The sequence below is a fragment of the Telopea speciosissima genome, unplaced genomic scaffold, assembly GCF_018873765.1.
Source record: "Telopea speciosissima isolate NSW1024214 ecotype Mountain lineage unplaced genomic scaffold, Tspe_v1 Tspe_v1.0071, whole genome shotgun sequence".
Taxonomy (NCBI): Eukaryota; Viridiplantae; Streptophyta; class Magnoliopsida; order Proteales; family Proteaceae; genus Telopea; species Telopea speciosissima.
The window spans coordinates 80,571-106,039 of record NW_025317407.1 but is presented as its reverse complement, the minus strand read 5'-3'; the positions used below and the strand labels follow the sequence as shown (position 1 = coordinate 106,039).

At 42.9% G+C, this 25,469-nt stretch overlaps 1 protein-coding gene across 2 annotated transcripts in view; it reads left to right on the top strand.

Moving 5' to 3' along the window:
* The window catches only part of LOC122647516 (DNA-directed RNA polymerase V subunit 1), a 127,622-nt gene that overhangs the window by 22,214 nt on the left and 79,939 nt on the right, over positions 1-25,469 (top strand). Inside the window, exons 2-5 of one of the 2 annotated variants that reach the window (XM_043840907.1) lie at positions 1,063-1,068; positions 9,716-9,822; positions 21,506-21,632; positions 21,803-21,918. In XM_043840907.1, coding sequence (XP_043696842.1) covers positions 9,727-9,822; positions 21,506-21,632; positions 21,803-21,918 — 339 coding nt within the window. In that variant the 5' untranslated portion in view covers positions 1,063-1,068; positions 9,716-9,726. The remainder of the gene's footprint in view (positions 1-1,062; positions 1,069-9,715; positions 9,823-21,505; positions 21,633-21,802; positions 21,919-25,469) is intronic. The other variant, XM_043840906.1, reaches the window with a different exon arrangement.

The following is a 25,469-nucleotide window of genomic DNA, read 5'->3' as shown; positions in this document are numbered from 1 at the left end:
CCTTTATTTGTATAAATTGGAACCACAATGCTTCTCCTCCATTCATTTGGCATTTTTCATTGTGTTCATAATCTTATTAAATTAAACAGCTTGGTTAGCCAAAATAAACCACAAATCTCTAAGCTCTTCCACACTTCTATTGGGACCTGATCTGGACCTAGTGTGGCTTGCCTATTTTCATCCTCCTAAAAGTTTCTTTTACTTTAGGCACCCTAATTTTTTGTTATATCTACGACATGTGGTGTCTTGATGGATAATGTAGTCTTTCGGGACATTATTATTCGGAATGTTTGTATTTAGTAGATTGTAGAAATAATCTTACCATCTCTCCTTAATGACCTTACCCCTTATTAGTTCTTTACCATCTTCACTTTTACTCTTCCTTTCCCTCATTTTAGCTATCTTATAGATAGCTTTCTCCCCTTCCTTTGTGCTTGGATTGTTATGAAGATCTTCATATTTCTTCACCCTTGCTTTTCCCACTATTTTTTTGGCTTCATTTCTAGCAAATATATTCCTTCAAAAATTGGTTTCTTTTCATGGCAAGTCATGTGTGGCGGCATCCCCACAGATGATACATTGAAGGGTTTGGATGTGCCCCTTGCATCCAAATGCTATTGTTGCGGTCACCTTAGAGACAGAACATCCCATTGCTTAGTGGAGGGCAATACGGCTTCAAAGGTATGGGGATTCTTTTCTAGGCTTTTCGATGTGGAAGTGATTCAGTCGCAGGGTGTCAAAAATTGAATAGTGTTCTGGCTAAATCATGCAAATGGAAGGAACCTATGTGGGCTGATCATAGGGTTTATTCCCTCGCTTATCATATGGGAGCTTTGGAAGGGGAGAAACATTAGGAGACATGGTAAGAAGGCCCGTTCAGCTAGTTTCATAGTAGAAGCTGTTAAAAATTGGATTAAGGAGATCCCTTGCTATTCCTTTCCCCCAAAGCCACCATCGTTGAAGGAAGCTCTTATTCTCCAAGTTCTTAACCTTCCTCATCCTCCAATTATACACAAGCCGCCTATTCCTGTGTATTGGTGTGTTCCATTTAATGCGGTGAAGCTCAATGTGGATGGGGCTTGCAGGGGGAATCCTAGTTTGGGGGTTGGAGGGGGCATTATAAGAGATCAGGAAGGTCGTGTGTTGGCTGCATTTGCCAACTTCTATGGGGAGTGTATGAATTCCATAGCGGAATTTAGAGCGATGAGGGATGCTCTCAAACTTTGCTCGGAGATGGGATTTTCAGCAGCTCATCTGAACTCGGACTCTTCCATGGTTGTTCATGATATTTCCAAGAGAAGAGGCGAAACTTGGAAAGCTTGGTATTAGTTCCAGGAAATTTTGGATTTAATTGATGCTCTTCACCCGATTATTGTTTTTTCTTTCAGAAAAGGCAACAAGGCAGCGGATTGGTTGGCAAATTTTGCTTGTGATTCGGAAAATAATTCTCTTTTTTGTTTTGATTCAAATATCCCTTTGGATCTCAGGCGGATTTTGCGTGAGGATGCGGTGGGTGGGTATTCTAGTTTTGAGAAAGCAGTTGGTGCCTTTGGGCTTTGTAATGGGAGTGAGAACTATTTCGAGTGTGATTTTGTTTGTTATTCGGGTTGGGGTAAGGCGGGAATGTCTCCCCCCCCCCCCTTGTATTCGGTTCTATTTGTTTGATTCTGATTTTAATAATATCCTAAGGGCCAGCCCAGGTCCTAGAGAATTTTCGGGTTAAAAAAAAAAGATCCTTTGCATCCTTAGTCCTTTACCATGTCTTAAAACTAGCTTTTTTAGACTTTGGCTGCTTGAACTCATCGTCCAACCACCAATTCTCCCTAGAGGAATGACGTTTTCCTTTCGATTCGCCTAGGACATCCTTGGAAACTTCTTGATACAAGTAGTCATCTCGTTCCACATCGTATTAGTGTCTCCATCAAAGTCCTACTTTCTTTGTTTTACCATTTTATCAGTATCCTTGGGCAAATAAGCTTATCTTTATTACGATTCGGCGTAATGCGATACATATCCAAGACTACTAAGTGATAAGGCTCTCCCTTGGTATCATACTTGTCACGTCGTCACGACGATCCAAGTCAGTGGAGGGGTGTCTAATCGACATATCAACATGTCGCCCGCCCTGGTGTTGCCATGGCGATCATGTCAACCATGTTTTATTTTTTATTTTCTCTATTTTTAATGTCATTGAGTATGCTATAATACATACCCTATAACATAAAAAAATCAACAGGAAAGTGTACTACTAATCTACTATGGTTTAATTCATGAAAGTGTAATATCCATTAATGTATGTTCTCTGCTACTACTATGTTTCCCATAGAATTAAAGTAGGATGGATGAAGTAGAGAGGAGCATCAGGAGTTTTATGTGACAAACGCATGCCTATTAAGTTTGAAAGGAAATTCTATAGGACAGTAATAAGACCAGCGATGACATATGGAGCGGAATTTTGGGCTGTTAAGAAAAGTAATATAGATAAGATGAGTGTAGCGGAGATGGGGATGTGCGGCAAGACCAGAGGAGATAGAGTAAGGAATGTTTGCATTAGAACCGAATTGGGAGTTGCACCAATCCAGGACAAGCTTCGTAAGAGCCGCCTGAGGTAGTTTGGTCATGTCCAAAGGAGACCCATGGATGCACTAGTAAGGAAGAGTGACCAGATTCATTTTGAAGGAGCTAAAAGAGGTAGGAGTAGGCCTAAAATGACAATTGGAGAAGTGGTAAGAAAGGATATGCATATGGGTGGGCTCGATCCTAGTATGATTGCGGATAGAGTTGTTTGGAGGACAAGGACCCGTGTAGCTGACCCCTCGTAGGGGGATGTTCTTGGGATGTTGTTTTAACTATTGCTTAGACTTTTTCCTTTAGTAATTTTATTTTATTTATTTGTTATTATTATTATTATTATTTTTTTAACCCCCCCTTTTTTTTTTAATCTTTTTTACTTCCTTTTACTGCTCTTATTTCTATTACTATCGTGGCCTCTTCGGATCCATGTAGCGGACCCCATTTAGTTGGGATAAGGTTATGGTTGTTGTTGTATATGAATTATGAAAGCATGGATTAGCCTATCAATTAATTGATAGCAATAGTCTTTCTTCAGCGTGTGTGATTTGGAGCAAAGCAACCTGAACAAAGTAAAAGGTATATACTAATATATATGAATTTGATGAACGAGGAGAAGGAAATTATGTATTCAAAAGCCTATTATTTACTGAAGCTTGATAACAAATGATTATATAAAACAAAAAATCAAGTAATCAACCAAATATAGATAACCTTAATTAATCTTCAAAGATCAAAGTTTAAAGTTCAAAGTTTATACAATCCATAAAATCCAAAACTAATTAAATATCATATTCATCTAAAAGATCTGCATTTAGCAGATTTTTTTGTCATTGCTCTTCGACACCATCATAGTCATCTACGACATTCTCGTCGTCATTCACATCATCTTCCTCTTCTTCCATGTTTTCATCTGGTTCAGAGTCATCCTCAACATCAGCCCTCCTTGAGCTACCTCTCCCTCTACCACGTGCACGGTGTGAATAGGTCAAATCGACTCCAAAGGTTGATGCTTGAGTTCTCCTTGGTCGGATGGGGGCTTCAATTGATGCCCCCATTGCTCTACCAACATCGTCCCACGTGAGATCATCATTGGGATGGACTAAATCTTCCACTGGTTGGATAACCATCCACTCACTAGACCAGTCTAGCCCATCAAGAATTAGTGGATCATGTTTTTTTTGTCCTGGCCTGTCAGCTCATGTCTGCATTGAAACCTTTCGTGGAGGTGGCTGTTGTATTGAACATAGAGTTGATCATTCAAACAAGAATGTTCCAGTCTATTCGTCTTCTTGGTATGAATCTGAATTCATAAACAAGAGAACGAAAAAGTCATTTTTCAATAAAAGACATAACAAAAGTGAAAAAAAAATCTAAAACATAAATTAAATGTAAATGTAATCATGTAAGTAAATACTTACAAACTCAAATGTGCTCCAGTTGCGTTCGCGAGGAACAACAAAGGCCTAGTATGCGTCGTGTAAGCATTGAAAGCTCAAAAGCACGACCTCCATTTGTACTCCACCAAGTAACTATAAAAATATAATAAAAAAACTGAATTAATAGTAATACATCGTAGTAGCATACAAAGTAGGTACAAACTAAAAAAATACTAAGTTACTTACTAGGATCTATGGTTGTCCGTTGAATATCTAATCATTAATTTACAAAGTTATCTTGTCTTGTATGGCAGGGTCAACCACTTGTCTCGTCATGACATCAATCAATGAGATGTGTAGATTGGCAATCAGTTGACCATCTTCACTTTCCTTGAACATGAAAAATTTTCCAGGATTAAGAAATAGTGCGGCTCCATGCTATGGACGCTCCATCTGACACTCCCAACGCTTGTCAATAGTATTTATAATTTTCTTCCACAGCCGTTCTTTATGTGCTAAATGTTCACGTATTTTCTTTTTTGCCTCTTTCATAGCAACATAAACCTCAGCCAAAGCAGACCTCTTATCACCATCAACAATCCTCAAAACAATAATAAGTGGCTTTGATGCTCTAATAAAATCTTCCACAGTGTTCCAAAATGGTACAACAAACACCGTTTCTTCCACTTTCTTTCCAACCTCTGTCTTTGACAAACTAGCACCCTTCCCACTCATCAGAAATAAACAAATGCTTCAATGCATCCTTATGCTTAACTAAGCTCTGACATGTCAAACAAGTAGTTGCAACTCTAGTAATTGCAGCTCTCACAAGATCCTTTTGTCCAGTTCTTTTTCTCATTGCATCAAGAAGTCGTATGTGCCATGAAGGTGGTTATTTTTTTTGCCTTACCTATCACATTCTTACAGTCTTTCAGACTACCTATATCCTCCAACATCAGGTCATGGGCTGCACAAGGAGTCCAGTATAGCTTTCTTCTCTTTGCCATAAGCTTTTTACCGGCCAACTTATAATTTGAAGCATTGACAGTCATGACTTGAATGACATGGTCCTCACCAATCTCATCAATTTTTCTATCAAGCAATTCAAATAACATTTATGCACTTTGAACCATACTAGATGCATCAACAGATCTCATGAAATAAGTCCCCTTCGGACAGTTAACGAGAAAATTAATTAAGTGCTTTCCCCGTTTATCCGTCCATCCATCAGACATAAGAGTGCACCCATACTACTTCCAATACTCTTCATATTTTTTCTTCATCTCTGCAGTTTCATTCACAACATATCTTAACAATGGCACTCTGACTTGATGATACGAAAGTGGAATATATCTAGGACCATATTGTGTAATAGACTCACACATCACCTCAAAGGTCCTTGTCTTGATAGCGTTGAATGGGATACCTTGATGATACATCCACTTAGCAATGTGATAATCAACTTTGGCTTTTTGTTCTGGTGTCCTAAAACGGTTCTCTATAGTAGTTTGAGTAGAACTACTATTATGCCTCTAATTGACTACTTGCTCAGGAGTCCGTCTAACATGAGCATTTATGGGACCCCTTACTTTAGGCTGAATAACCTTTCTTCTTAGCAATTGTCCCAGAGCTAGGAGCCACCCTAGTAGCTGTAGGAGTCTGGGACCTACCTTCTAGTGTATCCTTTGATTGTATTTGCCCTCCAACTTCTACAGCATCATCATCATCATCCAGATCCAATACTTCTGTAATCTGTTTCTTTTTTTTTTTTTAATTATTTAGAGATGCATTCATCACTTGAGAAATAGCATCATTCGTCTTGGTGCACTTAGTAATGTCTCCATATCCACCCACCAAATGTTGCTTCAATCTTTTAATTCCACAGCTCATTTCTTTGCCACAAAGGGTGCATTTAACAACATTCTTATTTGTTAGATCTGGCCAATACCCATACTTCCATCCAGGGTCATTTGATTTAGCCTTCCTTGTTGGGTCTTTGCTTGGATCATATCCTGGAGTAGCTCTAGTACTTGCAATATTTTCACCTCACTACTAATTGGTGTGGAACCATCCATTAGTTGAGTGAAAGTGACTACAAAAGTAACAAAACAAAAAAGCAATTAAAAGAACATAATTTAAGTCATTGGAAAAGGACAATAATTGTAACAAGAGCAATTATAGGGAACATGTCATCTAGTATTTCCTCCCTTTCTGTTACTGTACATACTACATAGATATATGTACCTTGGAAAGGAGGGCAGTAAGGAAGATAAAAGAAAATATTGCAAAACATTAGGCAGGGTGCTTATAATAAACAAGATACTATAAGGGAAGAAGAAACTCTGTCTCTGTCTGTGTGTGTGTGGCTGTGTGCAAGGGAAGAAGAAAGGAAAAATTGAAATAGCAACGGCTGCAAGCAAGAAGAAGAAAATAACAGTACATAAAACTTGGACTAAAGTCACTAAACAACAAGTAAAGTAGATTGAAAACTGAAATAGTCCCCACAACCCTTAACAACACCTAACACAAGTGTTGATAACCCCAGCTCAAAGGGAAACGCAAGCAGCACCTATACAAGTCTGCCATAGGACTGAAATAGGGGTCAAAACCCATAAAAATCTCTATTACCCAGATCAGCAGCAACAGCCCTGCAATGGCTGCAAGGCAAGAAGGAAAAAAAAGGAAAAAAAAACCTCTCTGACTGTGACACTAGGCTGCAAGCCTTCAACTCTGCAAGGCAAGAAGAAGAAAAAAAAAGAAAAAACAAACCCCTCTCTGTCGACTATCTCTCTATCTGACGACTCTCTCTCCCTCTCTGTCTCTCTCTGCGTTTGTGTCGACTGTGAGAGACTGAGAGTGGCTTGGCTTGTGTTACGTATTTAAAAAAAAAAGAAAGAGAAGAGGAGTTGTCGGAAGTGAAGAAGACGACTCTCTCGCTCTCTCTCTGTCTCTCATTGGAGGACTAGGAGGAGAAGAATAAGAAGAAGAACTATCAAATTAAAAAAAAAACAATTACTTACCTGCTGGAGAACTCGCCGGAGCTAGGAGAACTTGCCGGAGTCACTGGAGTCGAAGTCTCGAAGAGGTGAAGAGGGCTGGAGTCACTGGAGTCGAAGTCTCTTTCAATCTTCTTCTAACGGACTCTTTCGTTGCTCTGTTGAGTGAGAGTCTTTTCGATTTGGGATTTAGGGTATTAGCGATTAGACTATTAGCCATTTTTTTTTTGTTAATGTGTATTGCAAGTGTAACTTGAAAAGTTACACCTCCAATACACATTAAGATAAAAGCATATTCTCTTAAAAGGTTAAAAAAAGAAATATAATTACTTGAACAAGAATATCGGACGATATGGCCATATATCGTGGTATGGCGTCCATGTTGGCGCCATGGCGACGCCATGCAGGCCATATTGATCGATATGCTTACGTATCCTATATCCTTGGTTGATATGGTCACTTTTCCATCGATATGACGCCATGGCGACGCCATGACAACTATGCCTGGTATAACATTACAATCCTTATATAACAACCTATCGGACCTTCTAGTTAGAAAGAATTCTATTTGGCTACTATGATACCCACTTTTGAAGGTAACTAAATGCTCCTCTCTCTTTTCAAAGTATGTGTTTTCAATGGTTCATAAGTCAAAGCAAAATCTAAAACTGAAGTTGCCTCCTCATTCCTCTCTCCAAAACCATATCATCCATGTGATAAGGGTTTGGCGTGGCGTGTCGCTTACATGTGACGCCCTAGCTAACCCTTGCCAAGGTTCTAAGACTCGGGTCTCGGTGGCATATCAGACAAGCCAGAAACCGAGTCAAGCCGAGATCTCGGTGAGTTGCTGCATTTTTTTTTTTTTTTGATATCCAGCCTATTTCAGGCCATTTAAACACAATGGCATGCCCAGATTTGCCAAAAAACAAGTCCAAATATGAGTTTTACTCTGGAATCCTACAAATAGGTGATGATTCTTGGACTGTTGGAGTTGAATCTTCACTTTAGCACTTGAATCTCACTTCAAACAATGCAATTCACCCAAGATTTGAAAGAACGAGGAAGAAATTTGAGGGAGAGACCTGTTTGAGTGTTTTCCCCTTTGTTTAGAGAGCTATGGACAGAACTATTGAGATTTCCGAGTTCTGTCCATTGCCCTCTTTTAATAAAAATGGGTAAAAAACCTTGTTCTAACCCGATACCGCGGTGAGATATTGAACTTTTAAAACTAAAAAAAAAACTGGAAAAAATGTGTACCGAGACAATACCGAGATCTCGCCGAGAAAGTGTAATTTTAGAATGCGTATGGCATCTCGTCTCGGGATCTCATGAAACCGAGAAACTCGGCGAGATCTCGCGAGTTCTCGAACCATGACCCTTGCTCACTTCGCTTAACACGGGGGATGCCCTAGCATTACGTTGAAAATATAAGGTTGTAGAATCCATGTAAAAAGGGTTTGGCTAGGGTTTTTTTTTCCAGGTACTGGCTGCTGACCTGATGCACACAACCCTCATCGTTTATCCGGGCTCGGGACCGACAACAAAAACTGGTGGAGTAAGGACACTAAAGCACAATTACACTTAAAGCCGAGAAATAAGAAAGAACATTGCTTAAAACCCCCTGCAACCTAGCTATTCTATTTAACAATAACTCTGAATTATGCATGCATTTGCATTTTTAGGATGGAAAATACGTAGAAATTATGGCCTGGGGTATAACATATGGTGCTTGCCTTGGTTTTCTGGTATTGCTAAGGCATTGCCTAGGTGTCAAGGTAGCTTGCCACTTTTGTTTCTCACCTTGGCAACATGATAACTATTTTGTAACTCTCTCTTCAGTCCTTGTTCCTATGTTGTTTACCCTTGCGCTCCTTAATTTTCTTTTCTGTCCTCATTTATGGCTCTTTGCTTTTATGTTGCACCTTATTTTGACGTATCATATCTCTAAGGGTTTAACATTGGAAAAGAAGGCAAACATGGGGTTAAAATTAGAAAAATGAATACAAGGAAGCCCTAAATAATGTCGGTGTTTGTAAAATGAATACGTACAAGTTACAAATGTTGACGATCATGACTGAGTGGTAGGCTTCATGTCTCCTCTAATTATTAACATAACTTCATCAGTGTAATAGTAAACATAAGTACTCATATAACCTGACTACCTGAGAGGTCCTCTTGTAAACTCTGTTTTATGCATGCCATGATCATAGCCTGGTAGGTGCCTAGGCTCCTGGCTAAGGGCATTGGCTTGCCTTGTTGCCTTGACGAACTATTATTCTTTTTGGTCAACAAATTCCAACTTGTAGCAGCAGGTTCCTGTTTCCAAGTGCTCCATTGCTGCAAGAAAGACCATAACATCATACAGATGATGAGAGGAGATTGTTAATATCAATGGGGGAATGCCCGGGTCTGATTGTTTTCCCCCAACACATAACCCCACCTGTCCGGAAAGAGGTCAGGGAAGTAGTGGTGTGAAATAGTTTCTACGGGCTATTCACATAAGCGGCTTCAGCAGAATAGTCCAACCACTGGAGACCACACTATGTTTTAAGTCTTTCTGTGAATCTGTGAGATTTGGCATAGTTATGTTTTTTGTTTATGCAGAAGTAGTTAAAGTTTTTATTTTTAAATTCTTTTTTTCTTGTGGAAAATCATTTGGCAACCCTTATTTTGTCTTTTCAAGTATTTACGTATGTTCTTCATGTTTTATGAACTGTGCTATGCCTTCCTTTTGAGACTGCATTCATTGCTGAAACTTACTTTCTTCAGTTGCAGGTGTTATGATAGCAGAGATGGAGGAGACACTTTTATCACCACTTGTTGTAGATGGAAAAATAAATGACATCAGATTTAGTTTAGCAACACCTCAGGAAATTGTTAGTCAATTTGTTTGGTTTACCTTTCATTTTTCTAAACTTTTATTTTCTGTTGTTTTTGAACATTCCTGCAAGTCTATTTGTTCCTCCTATGGGGAGGCAGGTAGGTGTTTGGGTTCTGAGTCAGCATTACTGGTACATGATTGTCGCCTATTTACAATATACTACTGTAGGTATTCTCTACCTACCTACCTGTGTCAGTTTCGGGTACAGGTACTTTTTTGTTGAAGGTTGTTCGAGCTTTTCAGGGGTTACTTCTGCACCGTAGCGCCTGGTACTCGGAGATTGGCTTGTGGCATTTTCTATACCCCTTCTTACCTTGAAAAAGAAGGGTGATCTTGCGTCCTTATAACCATCTTTTGGCTAACCTAGTCTCCCACTTCCCTCGGGACCAACAAGGGGTAGTGCAAGAATATTCACCTGTTGTCCATCGACTAAGCCTTTTGGCCTGATTTTAGGCCCTGACTCACCTTCTGTGGGCGAACCTTGTGGAGGAACCCTTGGTTTTTGGGGCATTGGATTTTCATCAATGTTTGTGTTAAGCCAACATTCTCGCTTCTGCTTCGTCCACACCTGCTCATGCGGGTGGTTCACTCTAAGGCGTAAAGCTCCCCTTCCGATGCATTTTTACATCCCACCGCTTCGGAAGATCGCTTAGCCTATGTTGAAATCCGAATCCAAGTAATCTATTTTTGCATGAACAATGAGATATAGACCTTGATGCAGGAGCACTTCCTTGGACTGGGCCGAACCTGTTTGAGAGCCCTGACCAAGAACCGGGCCCAAATTGGGATTTTGGTCTAGTAGGATAATTAGATATATATTTTTCTTTGTTAGGATGATATGTAATCATCTTATTTTTGGAAGTTTAGCTACGTAGCAGAGTTGGTTTCCCAGTTTGAATTGTTCTTAGTTTCCTAGTCGAGAGTTTTTAATTTTTGGGACTTTTTTTTTTTAATATATGTGCTTGTAATCCCCATCGTGGGAGTAGGTTAAAAGAATGAAGTTTGTTTTGGTTGTTGCCTGTATGGCATGAGCAGCAGTGGCTGTTGCCCCTTTTCTTCTCTCTCTCCCCTTGCGCATGATTTTTCTTTCTTCCTTCACCGTCTATTACTCTTTTGTTCCTCTTCTGGTTTCTTCTCTATACTTGTCCTTCTTAACCCTCTTCCCCTTTTCTTCCATGTTCCATTGTAGTATTATTAGCAGACTGAGATTGGAGTTCGAAATCCCTAATACCTCATTGATTCGGATTGAACTTTCAAGGGTAAGGTCGCACCCCTGTAGCGATTTGGACCCTGTTTCCCTTGCCTCCATCAACTCTCTTACCGTAGCATAATCCTTGTCATATCAGTTTCGGATCTGCAACTTCCGGAAGGTCTACATCAGTGTTGGAATCTCTTTTTTCTTCACTATTATTTTCTGTAATTGTAGTTGATTCTGGGTTGAGGGTCTAATGTCTGGAAATTTGGATCAGATTGCTGCCATGTGATGGAGGTCGATGTGCCAAAATCCTTGCTATCGGATGGGAGGTTGAAGACAACCTCTTGTCTTCTCCCCCTGCCCCCTAACATGACATAACCACTCATATTCCTTATTTCCCCTTTTACCGCCTTCTTTATGTAATTCAGTTTTGTCCTTTTTAAAAAAAAAATTGTTCCAAGTTAATCCTTGACCTCCATGTCGTGATTTCATTGCTTGCTTAGAAAAGGATCCTAGGCTTTTCCATATAATTACGAGGATTACTCTCAGTGGCCCTTATTATGTTTAAATAGTATATTACACTGCCGAAGATAGTTAATCGGGGAAACCTTAGAAAGTAAATGAAGGGGGTGTTTGGTACGGCATCCAAGATCACAATCCAGACTGGGAATCCAATCCATGCTGAAGTTGCTATGTTTAGTATCATCCAAGATTGGGATTACAAAATGTCCTGGGTTGGGATTGGACTCATTGGTTCAATCCCAGACCTAGGACAGAGGAGGCCGACTTCAATCCACCAAAAAAAGGGGCGCTATATATTTTGAAATCCATGTGCACCTAATCGATATTTTTGAGGGGCAACTTAGTAATCTAAGCATAAAAAAGAAATGGTGATATACTGATAGAGAATTGGAGGAGTTTTGAAGACCATTCGAGATCTTTCCACAGACTTTGTGCTGACATTAGCTTTCACCTATTTGATTGGGCTGTCAATTAAAATGCTTTTTGGCACACCTAGGGAACCCTTTGTTTCCAACTGGTTTTCCTTGCTTGGGCCTTGACTTTTATAAAGGGGCAGTTTGTATGTTTATAGGGATTAACAACTTTTGTAAAGGTATAAGAACACCTGACCCATATGTCTTCATACACGGTTTTTTTTGGGTGAATAAATATGTATTACCATACCCCAGGCGGGGGCAGGAAAGAGGAAAGAATATACAAGGGAGAGGGAGGGGGGGGGAGAAACAACAATCCAACCTACGCAGAGGTGGAAGAAAAAAGAGAGGGCAGGTCAAGGCCCCAAAAGACAGCAATATGCCTATTCCTACTTCCTAGGGGTGTCCCTGACAGCACGAAGATTGGCACGGCTGAGCTTGGAAGAGACTTCAAAGGAGATGGCTTTCCAAATCAGATCGAAGGATCGAGAATTGGAAGTCCATCTCCTAAGATTACGCTCCATCCAAATGTGATGAATAGCAGCTCCAAAAATCAGCTTTCCAATGGTGTCACAAATCGAGGACCCAGAGAAGGATTTAGCCACCCAAAGCCATTCTTTGTTGAAGTGAAGGGGTCTCCTGTTGTGGTGCCAGATGGAGGAGAGGGCTTTTTTCCAAATGGTTGAGGTAAAGGGGCAGTCAAAGAAGAGGTGGGGGATGTCTTTACAACCATTCCAGCAAAGGGAGCAGGCAGGGGAAACAGGGATGTGGCGGTGAATGAAGAAGGCTTGGGTGGGAAGGTAAAGGCGAAGGGATCTCCAGGTAGTGATACTATGGCGGGGTATGTGGCCTTTGAACCAGACAAGGTTGTGCCAGGGAACAGTGGGGGCGGTGGATCTGACAAAGTTCCAGGCTGAACTGGTGCTGAAGAGGCCATTGGGGGAGGGCAACCAAAGGATTCTGTTGTCATGGGGGGGGGGAAAGGGGGAGGGGGGAGAGCAGGCCAAATCCGAGAGACAATGGAGGGATTGAGATAAGGGGGGGGACTAGGATCCAGAAGAAATGAGACAGGAGAGGGGGGCATTTTTTGGAAGACCAGAAGAGTAGATCGACCTAGGGCTAAGAACACAGAAAAGGATACCAAGGGGGGTGCCAAGGGTCGAGCCAGAGGGAGGTGGAGGATCCACGAGCAATGGACGAAGAGATACCACGGAGGGCAAGGATCTTTCTCTAGATCCAGGAGGCATCAGAGGGGGTAGAGACAGTTTAGATGGAGTCGGACTTGAGAAGGTGAGAGTAGACCCAATTAACCCAGATGGAATCATGACGGGAGGAGATTTTCCAGATTAGCTTAAGAATATCAGCAGTATTAGAGTCTTTAATACGCCGGATCCTAAGGCCACCCTCGGATATAGGGAGGCAAATAGACTTTCAGCTAACAGGATAGAGGAATCTAGAAGTGTCAGTCCCTTTCCAGAGGAAAGCACAGAAGAGGCGCTCCATCGCCTGGGTGGTGGCTTTGGGTAATCCGAAGATCCCACTCCAATAGATGTAAGAAGCTTGGAGGACAGAGCAGATTCAAACAAGGCGGCCAGCATAGGAAAGGAGTTTGCTTTTCCAGAGCTGGAGGCGCTTGCGAATGTTATCCAACATAGGAGCTCAATGGTGATTAGAGAGTCTGGTCGGAATGAGAGGGAGGCCAAGGTATTTAACTGGGAGGGAGCCAATGGAGAAACCAGTCAGGTTCAGAAGGGAATCTCTATCCAGATCTGAAATACCAGAGAGGAAGATTTTGGATTTGAGGAGATTAATGCAAAGGCCCGAGAGGGTCTCAAAGAGGTGGAGGGAATCCATAATAGCAGAGATGGAGGAGTGAGAGGCCTTAGAGAAGATCATCATATCGTCAGCAAAAGCGAGATGGGTGAGGTTGATATGCTTGCATTTAGGAATGGGAGAGATGAGATGGAGATTAGTCTTGGATTGGAGGCTACGGGAGAGGACTTCCAAAGCGATGGAGAAAAGGAAGGGAGAGAGGGGGCAGTCTTGGCGGATGCCCACTTTAGAATAGAAGAATCCAGCCGGAGAACCATTGACAAGAACAGAGAAGGAGGGGGAGGAGATGCAAGCATGAATCCAACGAACAAGGGAAGGGGGGAAGCCCATTTGAGAGAGCACTCCGCAGATGAAGTCCCAACGAAGGGAGTCAGAAGCTTTGTGGAGGTCAATTTTCATAAGGGCAGCCGGAGAGTGAGATTTGCAGTCAAAACCCCGCACAATCTCAGAGTAAAGGATAATGTTATCCGCAATGGTTCGCCCTGAAATGAAGGCGGATTTGTTGGGATTGACCAGAGAGGGGATAACAGCCTTGATTCTATTGGCAAGGATTTTGGCAATGAATTTGTAGATGAGGTTGCAGAGGGAGATAGGCCTGAAGTCCGAGCGAGAAGTGGCTCCTTCTTTTGTAGGAATGAGGCAGATGAAGGTCTGGTTGACCTGAGCTAGTTGACTAGGCTTGTAAAAGAAGCTGCAAATGGCTTTGAAGAGGTCTCCTTTGATGGAATCCCAGTAGCTTAGGAAGAATCCCATACTGAACCCATAAAGACCAGGAGCGTTGTTGGCTTTATGGGAGTGGATAGCCTTGGAGATCGCATTATCAGAGGGAATACTAATGAGGGATTCCGCAACAAGGGGAGGGAGGAACTTGTTGATGAGATCAGGGGGGATAGGGGGGCGGAAAGGGGGGATTGAACAAGTCGGAGAAGAAAGAGATTGAAGCAGATTTGATGTCATGGATTGAGGTAAGGGGGGAGCCATCAAAGGGGTGTAGGAGGGTGATGGAATTAGAGTTGAGTCTAGCTTCCAGAGACCTGTGAAAGTAAGCTGAGTTAGAGTCTCCCAGCTCTAGCTACTTGATGTGGGATTTTTGGCATAGGAAGTTTCCTCCAGGGAGGAGAGAGAAAACAATTCCTCAGAGAGGAGAGTTTTTCCTCAGAAGCAAGAAGAGGATTGAGAGGGTTAGATTGAAGTCTGGACTAAACGGAGGAGAGGTTGGATTTGCAGGAGGAGAGCCTGGAATTGATGTTACCAAAGGTGGAGAGATTCCAGCTTTTTAGGGCAGCTTTGGTGTTGCGGAGCTTCCTGGTCAGGGCAATGAGGGGGAGGGAGGGGGAGGAGACTGGGGTGTGCCAGGCCTTAAGGACAGTGGGGAGGAAAAGATGGTGGGAGGTCCTCATGTCAAAGAATTTGAATGGCTTAGGGCCAAAGAAGGAATAGGGTTGGATAAGGATGTGGCAGGGGCAATGATCTGAGAGACCCTGAAGGAGGAAGTTGGCAAGAGAGTGGGGGAAGGAGGAGAGCCAAGCCTCGTTGGAGAGGAAACGATCAAGCTTGCAAGCAATGCGATCAGGGCCAACTCGCCGGTTGTTCCAAGTAAGGGGGGAACCAGTCCAGCGAAGGTCCTCAATGCCTAGATCTTCTAAGCACTCGTTAAAAGCAAGGACGGAGGATGAGTCAATAGGTCTGCCACCCAGTTTCTCACCTTGGGATCGCACCACATTGAAGTCCCCGCCTAAACCCCAAGGGATGGAGTCCATGGAGGTTTTGAGGAGGGTGAGATCAAGCCAAAGAGAAGAACGGTCAACATGGTTGCAGGCATAGACAATCGTCAGAAAGAAAGTGGAATGGGAGTTGGGAATGGAAAGGCTGAGATGGAGGAATTGGGAAGAGGAATGGGAAAGAGAGATATTAATTTTGGAAGGGTCCCAGAGGAACCAAATCCGATCGAGAGGGGAGTGATTGTAATTAGAGAGAAGGGACCAGGAGGGGGCAATTGAGGCAGCAATGCGGGAGGCATTATCTTGCAGAGCACGGGTCTCGAGAAGGGCACAAAAAGAAGAATGGGTGGATTTGATGAGGGATCTAAAATCCTGATGTTTGGCTAGGGAGTTGAGACCTCTGATATTCCAAATGAAGCCTGCAGACATGACCACTTGAGTGGGAATGGCAGTGTGCACACCAAAGGGGTGCTACGGTAGCGACGACGAAAGAAGACTAAAGCCGGATCGCAGACAAGAGGCCTGCGGGGTGGGGAGGGGGGATCAAGGGGGGAGGGGCGAGCAGGTGAAACCGGGGGGGCAGTTCAGAAAGAGGGGGGGTCAAGGGGGGAAAGTCCAAGAGGGAAGGGGAGGAGATGGACCTGGTGAGGGATTGGGAAGGGGGATTGGGGAATAGTTTGTGGTAGAGATGGGCTGGGGGTTGAATGATGGGCAAGTTATAGGTGAAGAAAGACTGGGCTTGGGTTGGGGGGAAGAGGGTTAAGAGGGGCTGGGTAGAGGTGGGCTGGGTTAAGAGGGGGGTAGTGGTTAGGAGGGGTTGGGTTGAAAGGGGGGCAGAGGTTAAGAGGGGCTGGAAAGGGGTGGGCTGGGTTTAGAGGGGGGTAGAGGTTTGGGCCAGGCTGTTGGGCCAAAGATGGAGAGAGGACTTGGTCGGGACCTGGGCTAGGAAGGGGGAAAGGAAAGGTACACCAGGCTGGGCCTAGGAATAAAAGAGGGGTCATGGGCTTGGAGGGAGGGCCCAATAGGACTAGAAATGGGTTTGAGAGAAAAGCTTAAGTCATTAGAGGAGGGTGATGAGAAAGGCCAGGGAGGGGTAGGGAGCAGGGGGTAAAGTAGGTACTGAGGTGGGTAAAGAGGGGGTAAAAGGGGAAAGTTAGATTGTTTAGTACGCAAAGAAGGGGCAAAAGGGGGGGGGGGAGGTCCAAAAAGGAGGAGGTTGCAGATGATGAGGTCGCAGCGAAAAAAGGGGAAGCGAGAGAATGGCAAGTGTAGGCCTTCGTCGGGATCTCGATAGGAACACCTACAGAAGGATCAAGCTTATCAGGGGAACTGCAAGGCGACCCAGAGGGGGTAGGTGAGAAGCCAGTATCTCTTCTAAGCTCAGTGGTGGAATCCGTGGACAGTTGCAGGGATGTCAACGGAGCCACATCAGGGGAAGCTCCAAAAACGAAGTTCTCTTGCGCTAGTTCTTCAGATATTGCGACCTGCTCAGGTATCAAGGAGTCTGACATCTGCAGAGGATTCGTAGTAAGGGCCTGAGAGACCTCGGTACCAGGGACAGACACCGTAGAGCAAGCAATGGCGCCGTCGGCAACGACGGTGGTGGTGCCCTGCCGCCCTGGTGTCGACGGCTGAGACGGCGACGTCGTCGGTGAAGTGTCTTTGGTTTTCGACCATGATTCTCAGAAGTTGAAGGACCAGTAGTCAAGGCAGAGATGGCAGGGTCTTCAGAGGGAAGAACTGATGCGGGCATCTCCGATGAAGTCGAAGCAGGGAGATGAACTGTAAGGGGAGAAGACTGTGTTGCTGCTGTATCTAGAGCTGCTGTGGCAAGGGACATCGAGGCTGGGCAAGCAGTAGTTGAGTGACCAAAAATTTTGCAGTGCTGGCTGTGGGGGGGATCCATTCGTATCTCACAGGCTGCTCGAACCAGAATCCTCCTCTTCCTTGATGGAGATGGACGATGGAGGAGGGGAATAGGCAAAGATGTCCACACAAAGCCTGGCAAAAGAGAGATGGTTCAACTTGAGGGTGCGTAGGTCTGTGCGAAGTGGAATACCTATAACAGAGCCTATATGGCTGAGGCTCTCTTGGGTCTAGTATTGCAGAGGAAGTCCTGGAAGATTGATCCACAAAGGAATGGTGTTTAGGTCGACCTTGTGGAGGAGGAGATGGGGCTGCCATTGACGAAGAAAGATAGGTTTGGTGCCTACCATCCAAGGAGCTCCGTCCAGGGCACGAGACTTAGCTTCATCGGAGAAGAACTTGAAGAAGAACACACCTGAGTCAAGGAGGTGGACTTCAAGCAATCCTGCTGCTTTTCATTGCTTGGTAAGAGAGGCTTGGACGATGTTGAAGGAGGGACGGGCGCCCAAGAAGTGCCCAACCAGACAGGAGGACCATTTAGAGAATTCAAGGGAGAGGATGGAGTTTGGGCAGAGGGCAAAAGGCACTCCATTATCAGAGGAGGGTTTAGCGTAGTGGAGGGAGGTATCGAGAGGAGAGGAAGGTGAATGCTGTAACAAGGATGACCAGTTTTTGGGGCCAGAGGTAGAAGCAGTGGGATGGGTGGCGGGGTTAGCGATGGATGGAGGAGCAATGAGGGGAGGGGAAGGCGACAAGGTGGCAGGTGGAAGAGAAGCAGGGGGGAGAGGGGAGATAGCGTCGGAAATGGCGCCAGGAGTTGCAGGGAGAGGTGGCGGCGAGGGGGAAGGAGGCGGAGCAGGGGTGGGTGGGGGAAGAGGGTTCATGGCATCTTCTTCTCTCTAATTAGTATGGAGGAACAGGTCTGATAGTTTCTTTTTCATACACATGGTTACAGATGAATGAAATTCCTTTTTCTTGTTGCTTATAAAAAAAAGAAGGAGAAATGGGGATATACGGATAAGGAGAGTGGTCAAATAAGGTTGTTGTTCCGTACATAATGGGGATGGACTTATTAAATGAGCAAGTAGTCAACCCGACCCACAAGTTGGACTGTAGGATATAAATTCCAGCAACGAAAGAGGCCCGATGGGTAAAGAACTAGGGCTCAGATCAAGCCCAAGTTCTGGTTGAATGGACAACTAGGGTAGAGGAATAGTATCCCAAAGTTTGATGGTGATCCAAGGGTTGGATTAATGTAGTCCTAGATTCGAATAATCAAACTAGGAACCAAGCCAGGATCTTTTCATCAAAGGATGGTTCAGATTAGGGAAAATTGGATGAAGAAGATATTCAATTGAGGCAGCAGCTCTGTGATAGAAGGATAGAACCACCTTCCAGCTGTAGAGGATCCTCCCAGCCGTCACGGTGTAAGGAGTCGATCAACCCCTTTCCACCTTGATAGAACCACAAGGATGCACACTCATAAGGAGCAACACTCAACAGAGCAGGGCAGCAACAATGGCAGCAAGCAAAAGCTTTTCATTAATCAAATTCGTGTTCAATGTTTGCCCCCCTTACAATCTTACATAAAAGACTCAAAAATAGATTCCTACTCTAAAAAGGAAAGGCCTAACTCAATCCTTGACCTATTAGGTAACTTAAACTGACTAGGAAATTAAAATACTAAAGGAAATAGACTCAAAACATGGCTAGACTTATAGAGTCCTAATTCAGCCCAACTTAGATCACATGACCACTTAAGTTGTCACATGACCACTTAACCAAGTCACATGATCATTTAAATTGAACCAATTGGATGCAACCAATTTGAACTGGTTCAATTAAAAAACTTAAAAATAAACTAAGTATTGTGCTAATCCCGTATGCAACCTATGTACCCCTAGTTTAGGCTCATTAAAGTGGCCTATTACTTAGAAAACCCTTGGGAACAAAGGCCCAACATATATATATCCCAACCCTAAACTTATTTCTAAAGAAATAAGCCCATTTTGATGATGAATCTGCATCATGGATTGATGGTTGTACTAGGAGGAATAAAATAGAAAATATAGAGACAGATTTAGCCACAATCAAATAAGTAATAACTAACAAACTACTGGACAGATCAACACCAGAATTGGGTCAAAGGTCAGGTCTGATGAGTGGAAACATTCCTTTAAAACTCTCATCATACTGATGGTTAGATAGGAGATAATAACACCGCTATGAAATTAGGAAGAGGAAGAGTGAGTTTACATTGCTAATGTTCACTTATCCGAAAACCAGGTCTGACAGATTTAGTAACTTGCTGATTTTTATCAAAACCACTTTTAGATGAGGCTGAAATTATGATTGTTGAAAGGTTTCCAACAGAGAATGAAACCTTCAAACACCAATTGAATCTAATGGACAGAATAGCAGACATTTGGGAGTGGAAAGCTGCAGAGATAGAACATAAAAAAAGGGGTGACGCAGGATATGGAAGGAAGCAGCATGGTCTTCGCTTGGTCTTGGCTCACTGCCAACAGGTACTCCAACTCCAAGGAACAGCAGGGAATCACCACAATTTCAGGAAGGGTTCAGATAGATTCAAACAGACCTAGGGTTGCAGAAAAATAAAATAGAAACAGGGGGAAGAAGAAAGGGATATGACCAAGAGCTCCTCTCACCTATGGCCTTGGTCAGTATCTTACTAACCACAAGAGCATCTCACCTCTTCACTCTTTCTGAGTCTCTGACAGCAACTAAGGCACAAAAGCCAAGCATTCATTCATTCTTAAAATCGACAATAGAAGGGTACTTCCTTCAAAAGGAAAACTAATAAAATAGAAACTACTAAAAGAAGGTCTACACATGTAGTATTGGATCCTTGTACATCAAGTAAATAATAAATAGGAACAACTTATTAGAAACTAAAGGTACTACTAAATAAAAAAATAGAAACCAAACCTAATTATGTAGTAGTACTACAATAAGGACCCCGCGATTCTGGTTTTTTAGTGAACCAGTAACACCCAGACCGTGGGCTGGGTCAGGCCGGAACCAAAAGGCTCAGTTGAAGAACCATGGACCTAAGTATGGGCCTGGTTCTTGTTAAGCATATGACTGTACTCTTTGTAGTGCTTGTCTATAGCATAACGTTGGCTTCTGTGTTCTCCCATCAGCCATGAATCTCTCTCTCTCTCTCATGGCATTTGTGTAAATCATTCACTTAAAGAAAAATAAATTGGGGCATCTCTCTATTTCATCAACCCCACCGAACTCCTAACGAGCAGGGAAGAGTACCACTCCCAACGCAGGGCTTCCACTGCCCCTTTTACAATCCCCACACTCTCCTCTCTCTGTCTCTGCTGATGCTCTAGCTCCTGCTCCCCAGACAAGGGCTCCCGCCTTTCTACAATCCCCCTCCTCCAATACCCTCTGTCTCTTTTTCTTTATTCTCCGCTTACATGTTTATTTTAATATGTCTTTGATCTTTTGTTCCAAGTTCCATCACTATTAACTAGTTAATTTTGTAAATTATTTTATTTAAATAAATAAACCTTATAAAAATTATTAGAGCTACTCTCAATTTAATGTATATTTGCATTTCCCGCTGCGAGTTTTAAGCACTTAGGCCTTCCCAATTCTTTTGCTGCAACCCATTTAGCAAACCATGTTATCCGAAGTCGATTCTGTTTTTACTAAATTGCTACTCTAATTCTGTTTAGCTTGCAAGGAGTTGTGTAATTAAGTTTGTTATGGCATTAACGTGTCCAACCTATGCCAATTATGAGTTTGGTCTCCTTGCAATTCTGATTCCCATGGAAGGTTGCTCTGCCAATCATGATTGAGGATACAAAGTTGGAATTGTATATTAGGCATATAATCCGTAAGTGTTATAAAATCAGAAATAGAGTGCAACCATACAACGATCACAAGATTAATCTTTGGGATTGCAGAATACAATGCTTCCAAGTGCAATCTGTATCCTAAATAAAAAATCTTGGACTTTGTTACAGGGTTCGAATCCTCGATTGCAAGCTATGCACCCCTGAGAGTGAAACTACTATAGAGGACAAACATGTTATTGTCTGGCTCTTATGAAAATTGAACAATTCTGCTAATTGGTTGCTTTTTTCTTTGTAGTGTACCTCGTCCATCAGTGATTGTCCTGTTACCCATCCTAGTCAGCTCACAAATCCTTTCCTTGGTCTACCTCTAGAATCGGGTAAATGTGAATCTTGTGGTACTGCTGAACCTGGACAGTGTGAAGGTATGTAACTGGGTCCAGTTTCTTATGTTAGTTTTGCATTTTTTACAAGTTATTTATTTTTCTGGTTTTAATGAACCCAGAAACATACTAATAACACTTTAGCATTTTGCAATTGGTGTATGATTTTGTAATACTCCTAGTAGTCATATTCCATTCTTGGTCTATTGCAGGTCATTTTGGATTCATTCAATTACCTGTCCCAGTATATCATCCTTGCCATGTTAGTGAACTGAAACGTGTGTTAAGCCTATTATGTTTGAACTGCTTGAGGATGAAGAAGAGGAAGGTAATTTAATATTCTGAAGAGAGCAAGTGGTATCCTTCTCAAGTATCTGTGCTGTTATGGCTTGCAAAATGCTTTGTCAATTACAAGGATCTGTTATCTAGGCCTCTTTTTCTTTTGCCTCTATCTCCCCAAGGTCTCCTTGACCATTGATTTCTAAAGAGTATTGCTTCTTTGCTGTTTTAATTTCTGTTCTTCCACACCATCATAGTTGTTAAGGCCTTGACCTAGGTGTTACTTAGGTGCTTCAGATTGGGCAATGTGTGCACTATAACCTTGGCAAAGTTTGTCCTAGGCAGATTCCATTCTGTTTTTAATGCAGTTGTATTGGACTAGATGGATTAATATTATCCCGTATGGAGGCCTAGGCACAAGCTTGGGAGGCCCACAAAGGGCAGGTGGCAGTCCAATGGGTTGAAATCGAGCTTTAGGTAGTTATGTTGTAGGTTGGGCCTTTTATTTTCTTGGGTTATATTGTAACAGGCTTATTTATAAGCCCATAAAGTGGGGTTAAAGTTAGTATATGGGATTAACAGTTAAGTGTTTGATTAGATTAGAATACGTAATAGCATTTAAGAATTCTGTTCTGTCTATTAGTTAGGAATTTCAAAGGGCTATATATATGTATACAATACAACCTCCCATCAATTAAGCATGACTTGAATACTAGAGTTGAAGGTTTTTCAGAGCTTTTGAGCTGTTGAGTTGTGCATACGGGATTGGTATCCCAGTTCTGATTTCTTCTTTCTTCTTTTTCATCTAGTTTTGAATTCTACTACAAATTAGGTGATATCTCTTATCTTCTTTTATTCTTCTTCTTCTTCTACATAAGTCTTAATATTATTTATTATAATCTGTGGTACCCCTGCTGTAGATCAATTTTTTACATTGCATTCTTCTTCAATATCTCCTACTGTTTTCAAATTCACATTGTTTTAATGGGTATGAGGATAATTTTGTCTATAAGGGTATTATGGTCATTATATCCTTTCTGGAATGTTCTTCCTCCTATTATAAATAAAGAGGCTGTGGGCACATTGTTCACAAGCCAGTATTCACAGAATTCCACTTGGTACCAGAGCGGGAATTCATTTGGGAATCTTAGAAATAATTTTCGGTTTTCCTCTCCCTTCTCTCTCGGGATTGTGACCTAGCCCCACCACCTCCACCGCCTGCCACCAAGCTTCCACCTCCCCTCCCCCTTTCTTCCGCCCTCTTTTTTTCCGCCTCCCACCACTCTCTTCCACCACCCAAGCCTTCCGCCTCCCTTCCGCCACCCCTCTTCCGCCTTCCCAAGGCCTTCCCGACCACCTTTCTTTCTCGCGGGAGAGTTTCTCCACCTTTTTCCTGCTACCGCCTCCCTCCTCTCACCCTTGGGGGTGAGTTGACTCCCACCCAAGGGTGATTTTGCTCCGTATGTCTTAAACCCCTTTGCAGATTTTTTTTATTCCTCCCCGGTTTTTTTTGTTTGAGTTTTTTGATGCAACAACCATGCCAAGAGATTCCGACCTTACCACTGCGTCCTCTGGACACGAAGGCACGACTCAGCGTGATTTTCTTCTGTTCCCTACCAGTTCCATTAAATTAAATGGTAGCAATTACTTGATGTGGTCTCGCTCCTGCATCTTCGCTATCGATTCCAGTGGCCTCTGGCTATATTACAGGAACGATAGCCAAACCAACTGAAGCTGGTTCTGCACAGGACAAGTGGGTGACTTCTAATTTTCTTGTCATGTCCTATCTTGTTAACTCTATGGAACAAGAAATCGCCGGGCATTCTCTTCTTCTTGACACGGCTGCGAAGATTTGGAAATCAGCCAAGGATACTTATTCTAAGATCGGCAATGCTGCCTCTCGTTATGAGCTTCTCCAAAAAATTCTTCAGACCTAACAATTGGAGTTGATTCTTTCCCAATGCTATTCCAAGTTGTGTACCATGTGGCAACAACTGGATTTTTATGGGACATTTACGGCTTCCTGTGATATGGATACTATTGCTTTTCAAAAATGGGAAGAGGACTTGCGTGTGTTTGATTTTCTTGCTGGTCTCAACATTGAGTTTGATCAGATCCGGGCCACAGTACTCAATTGTTATCCTCTTCCATCTCTTGAACAAGCATATTCCCTTGTTGCTATTGAAGATGATCGCCGAACAACAATTATTCAGCCTGTTACTCAAGAATGATTTGCTCTTCTCTCTGGCTCACAATCTGCTGTCCGAGGAAATTGTGTTCGTGGTAGTGGGATTGATTGTATGACCAGTGTCGCCCTTCGGTCAAGTGTGATTACTGTGGTAAGGAATGTCATACCAAGGACCGTTGTTGGAAGCTTCATGGGCGCCTTGCAGATACCCGGGGACGTGGTTCCAATCATTCTGCTTGGGCCAACCAAGTTTCTTCTGATGAGCATTTTTCTGATCCGACCGGGCCTCTTTCCCAGGACGAGATGCAACATCTTCGCACTTTGTTGACCAGGCTGGATAGTAATGCTTCCTCTGCCATTTCCTTGCCCAAAAATTCTGGTTCAGGTACTTCTTTTAGTGGTAGTTGTTCCTCTGTCGATTCCACTTCTTGGGTAATGACTCTGGCGCAACGGATCACATGACAGGTTCTCCTTCTAATTTTTTGACTTATTCTCCTTTACCTGATAATACCAAAGTTCGTGTTGCTGATGGTTCCCTTTCCCCCATTTTTGGGAAAGGGGCTGTGCAATGTTTGCCCTCTATGCGTATTTCCTTTGTTTTACATGTTCTACGATTCTCTACTAATCTCTTGTCTACTAGTAGTCTCACTTGGGACTTGCAATGCGAAGTAACATTTTCTCCTCCTCACTGCTTGTTTCAGGACTTGGACATGGGTCGTACGATTGGTAGTGGTATGGTGGTCGGCGGTTTTTATGTGCTTGAAGGATCCTCTTCAGCAAATTCTGCTTTGGCTTCTCAAGCATCAACTTCTGGCACTTTAGATTCTGCCCTTGCAGATCTCAACAAATGGCATCGTCGTCTTGGCCATCCGTCTCTTGGCGTGTTATCTACTTTGTTTCCTAGTTTGATTAAAAGTTGAAATCCAAACAATTTTAGTTGTGATGCGTGCACTTTTGCTAAACAAACTAGAGCTATTTATCCCATCTTTGACAAAAGAAGTTTAGTTCCTTTTGGTTTGATTCATTCGGATGTGTGGGGCCCTGGCTGGGGTGTGTTGACCTTTGGGTTTAGATGGTTTGTTACTTTCATTGATTGTTTTAGCAGAATTACTTAGGTTTACTTGGTGAATCAGAAGAGTGATGTCTTTACTTGCTTCCAATTATTTCACAAAATGGTTCAGACTCAATTCAAGGCCCGTGTGAAAATTGTGCGCACTGACAATGGGAAGGAATACAGGGACAGTTGCCTGCGCACTTACTTTGACTCTCATGGTAGTATACACCAGACCTCGTGTATGACACACTGGCCCAAAATGGTGTTGTTGAGCGGAAGAACCGACGTCTATTGGAGGTTGCTCGCTCTCTCATGTTTACCATGAATGTCCCTCCACGGTTTTGGGGAGATGTTGTTG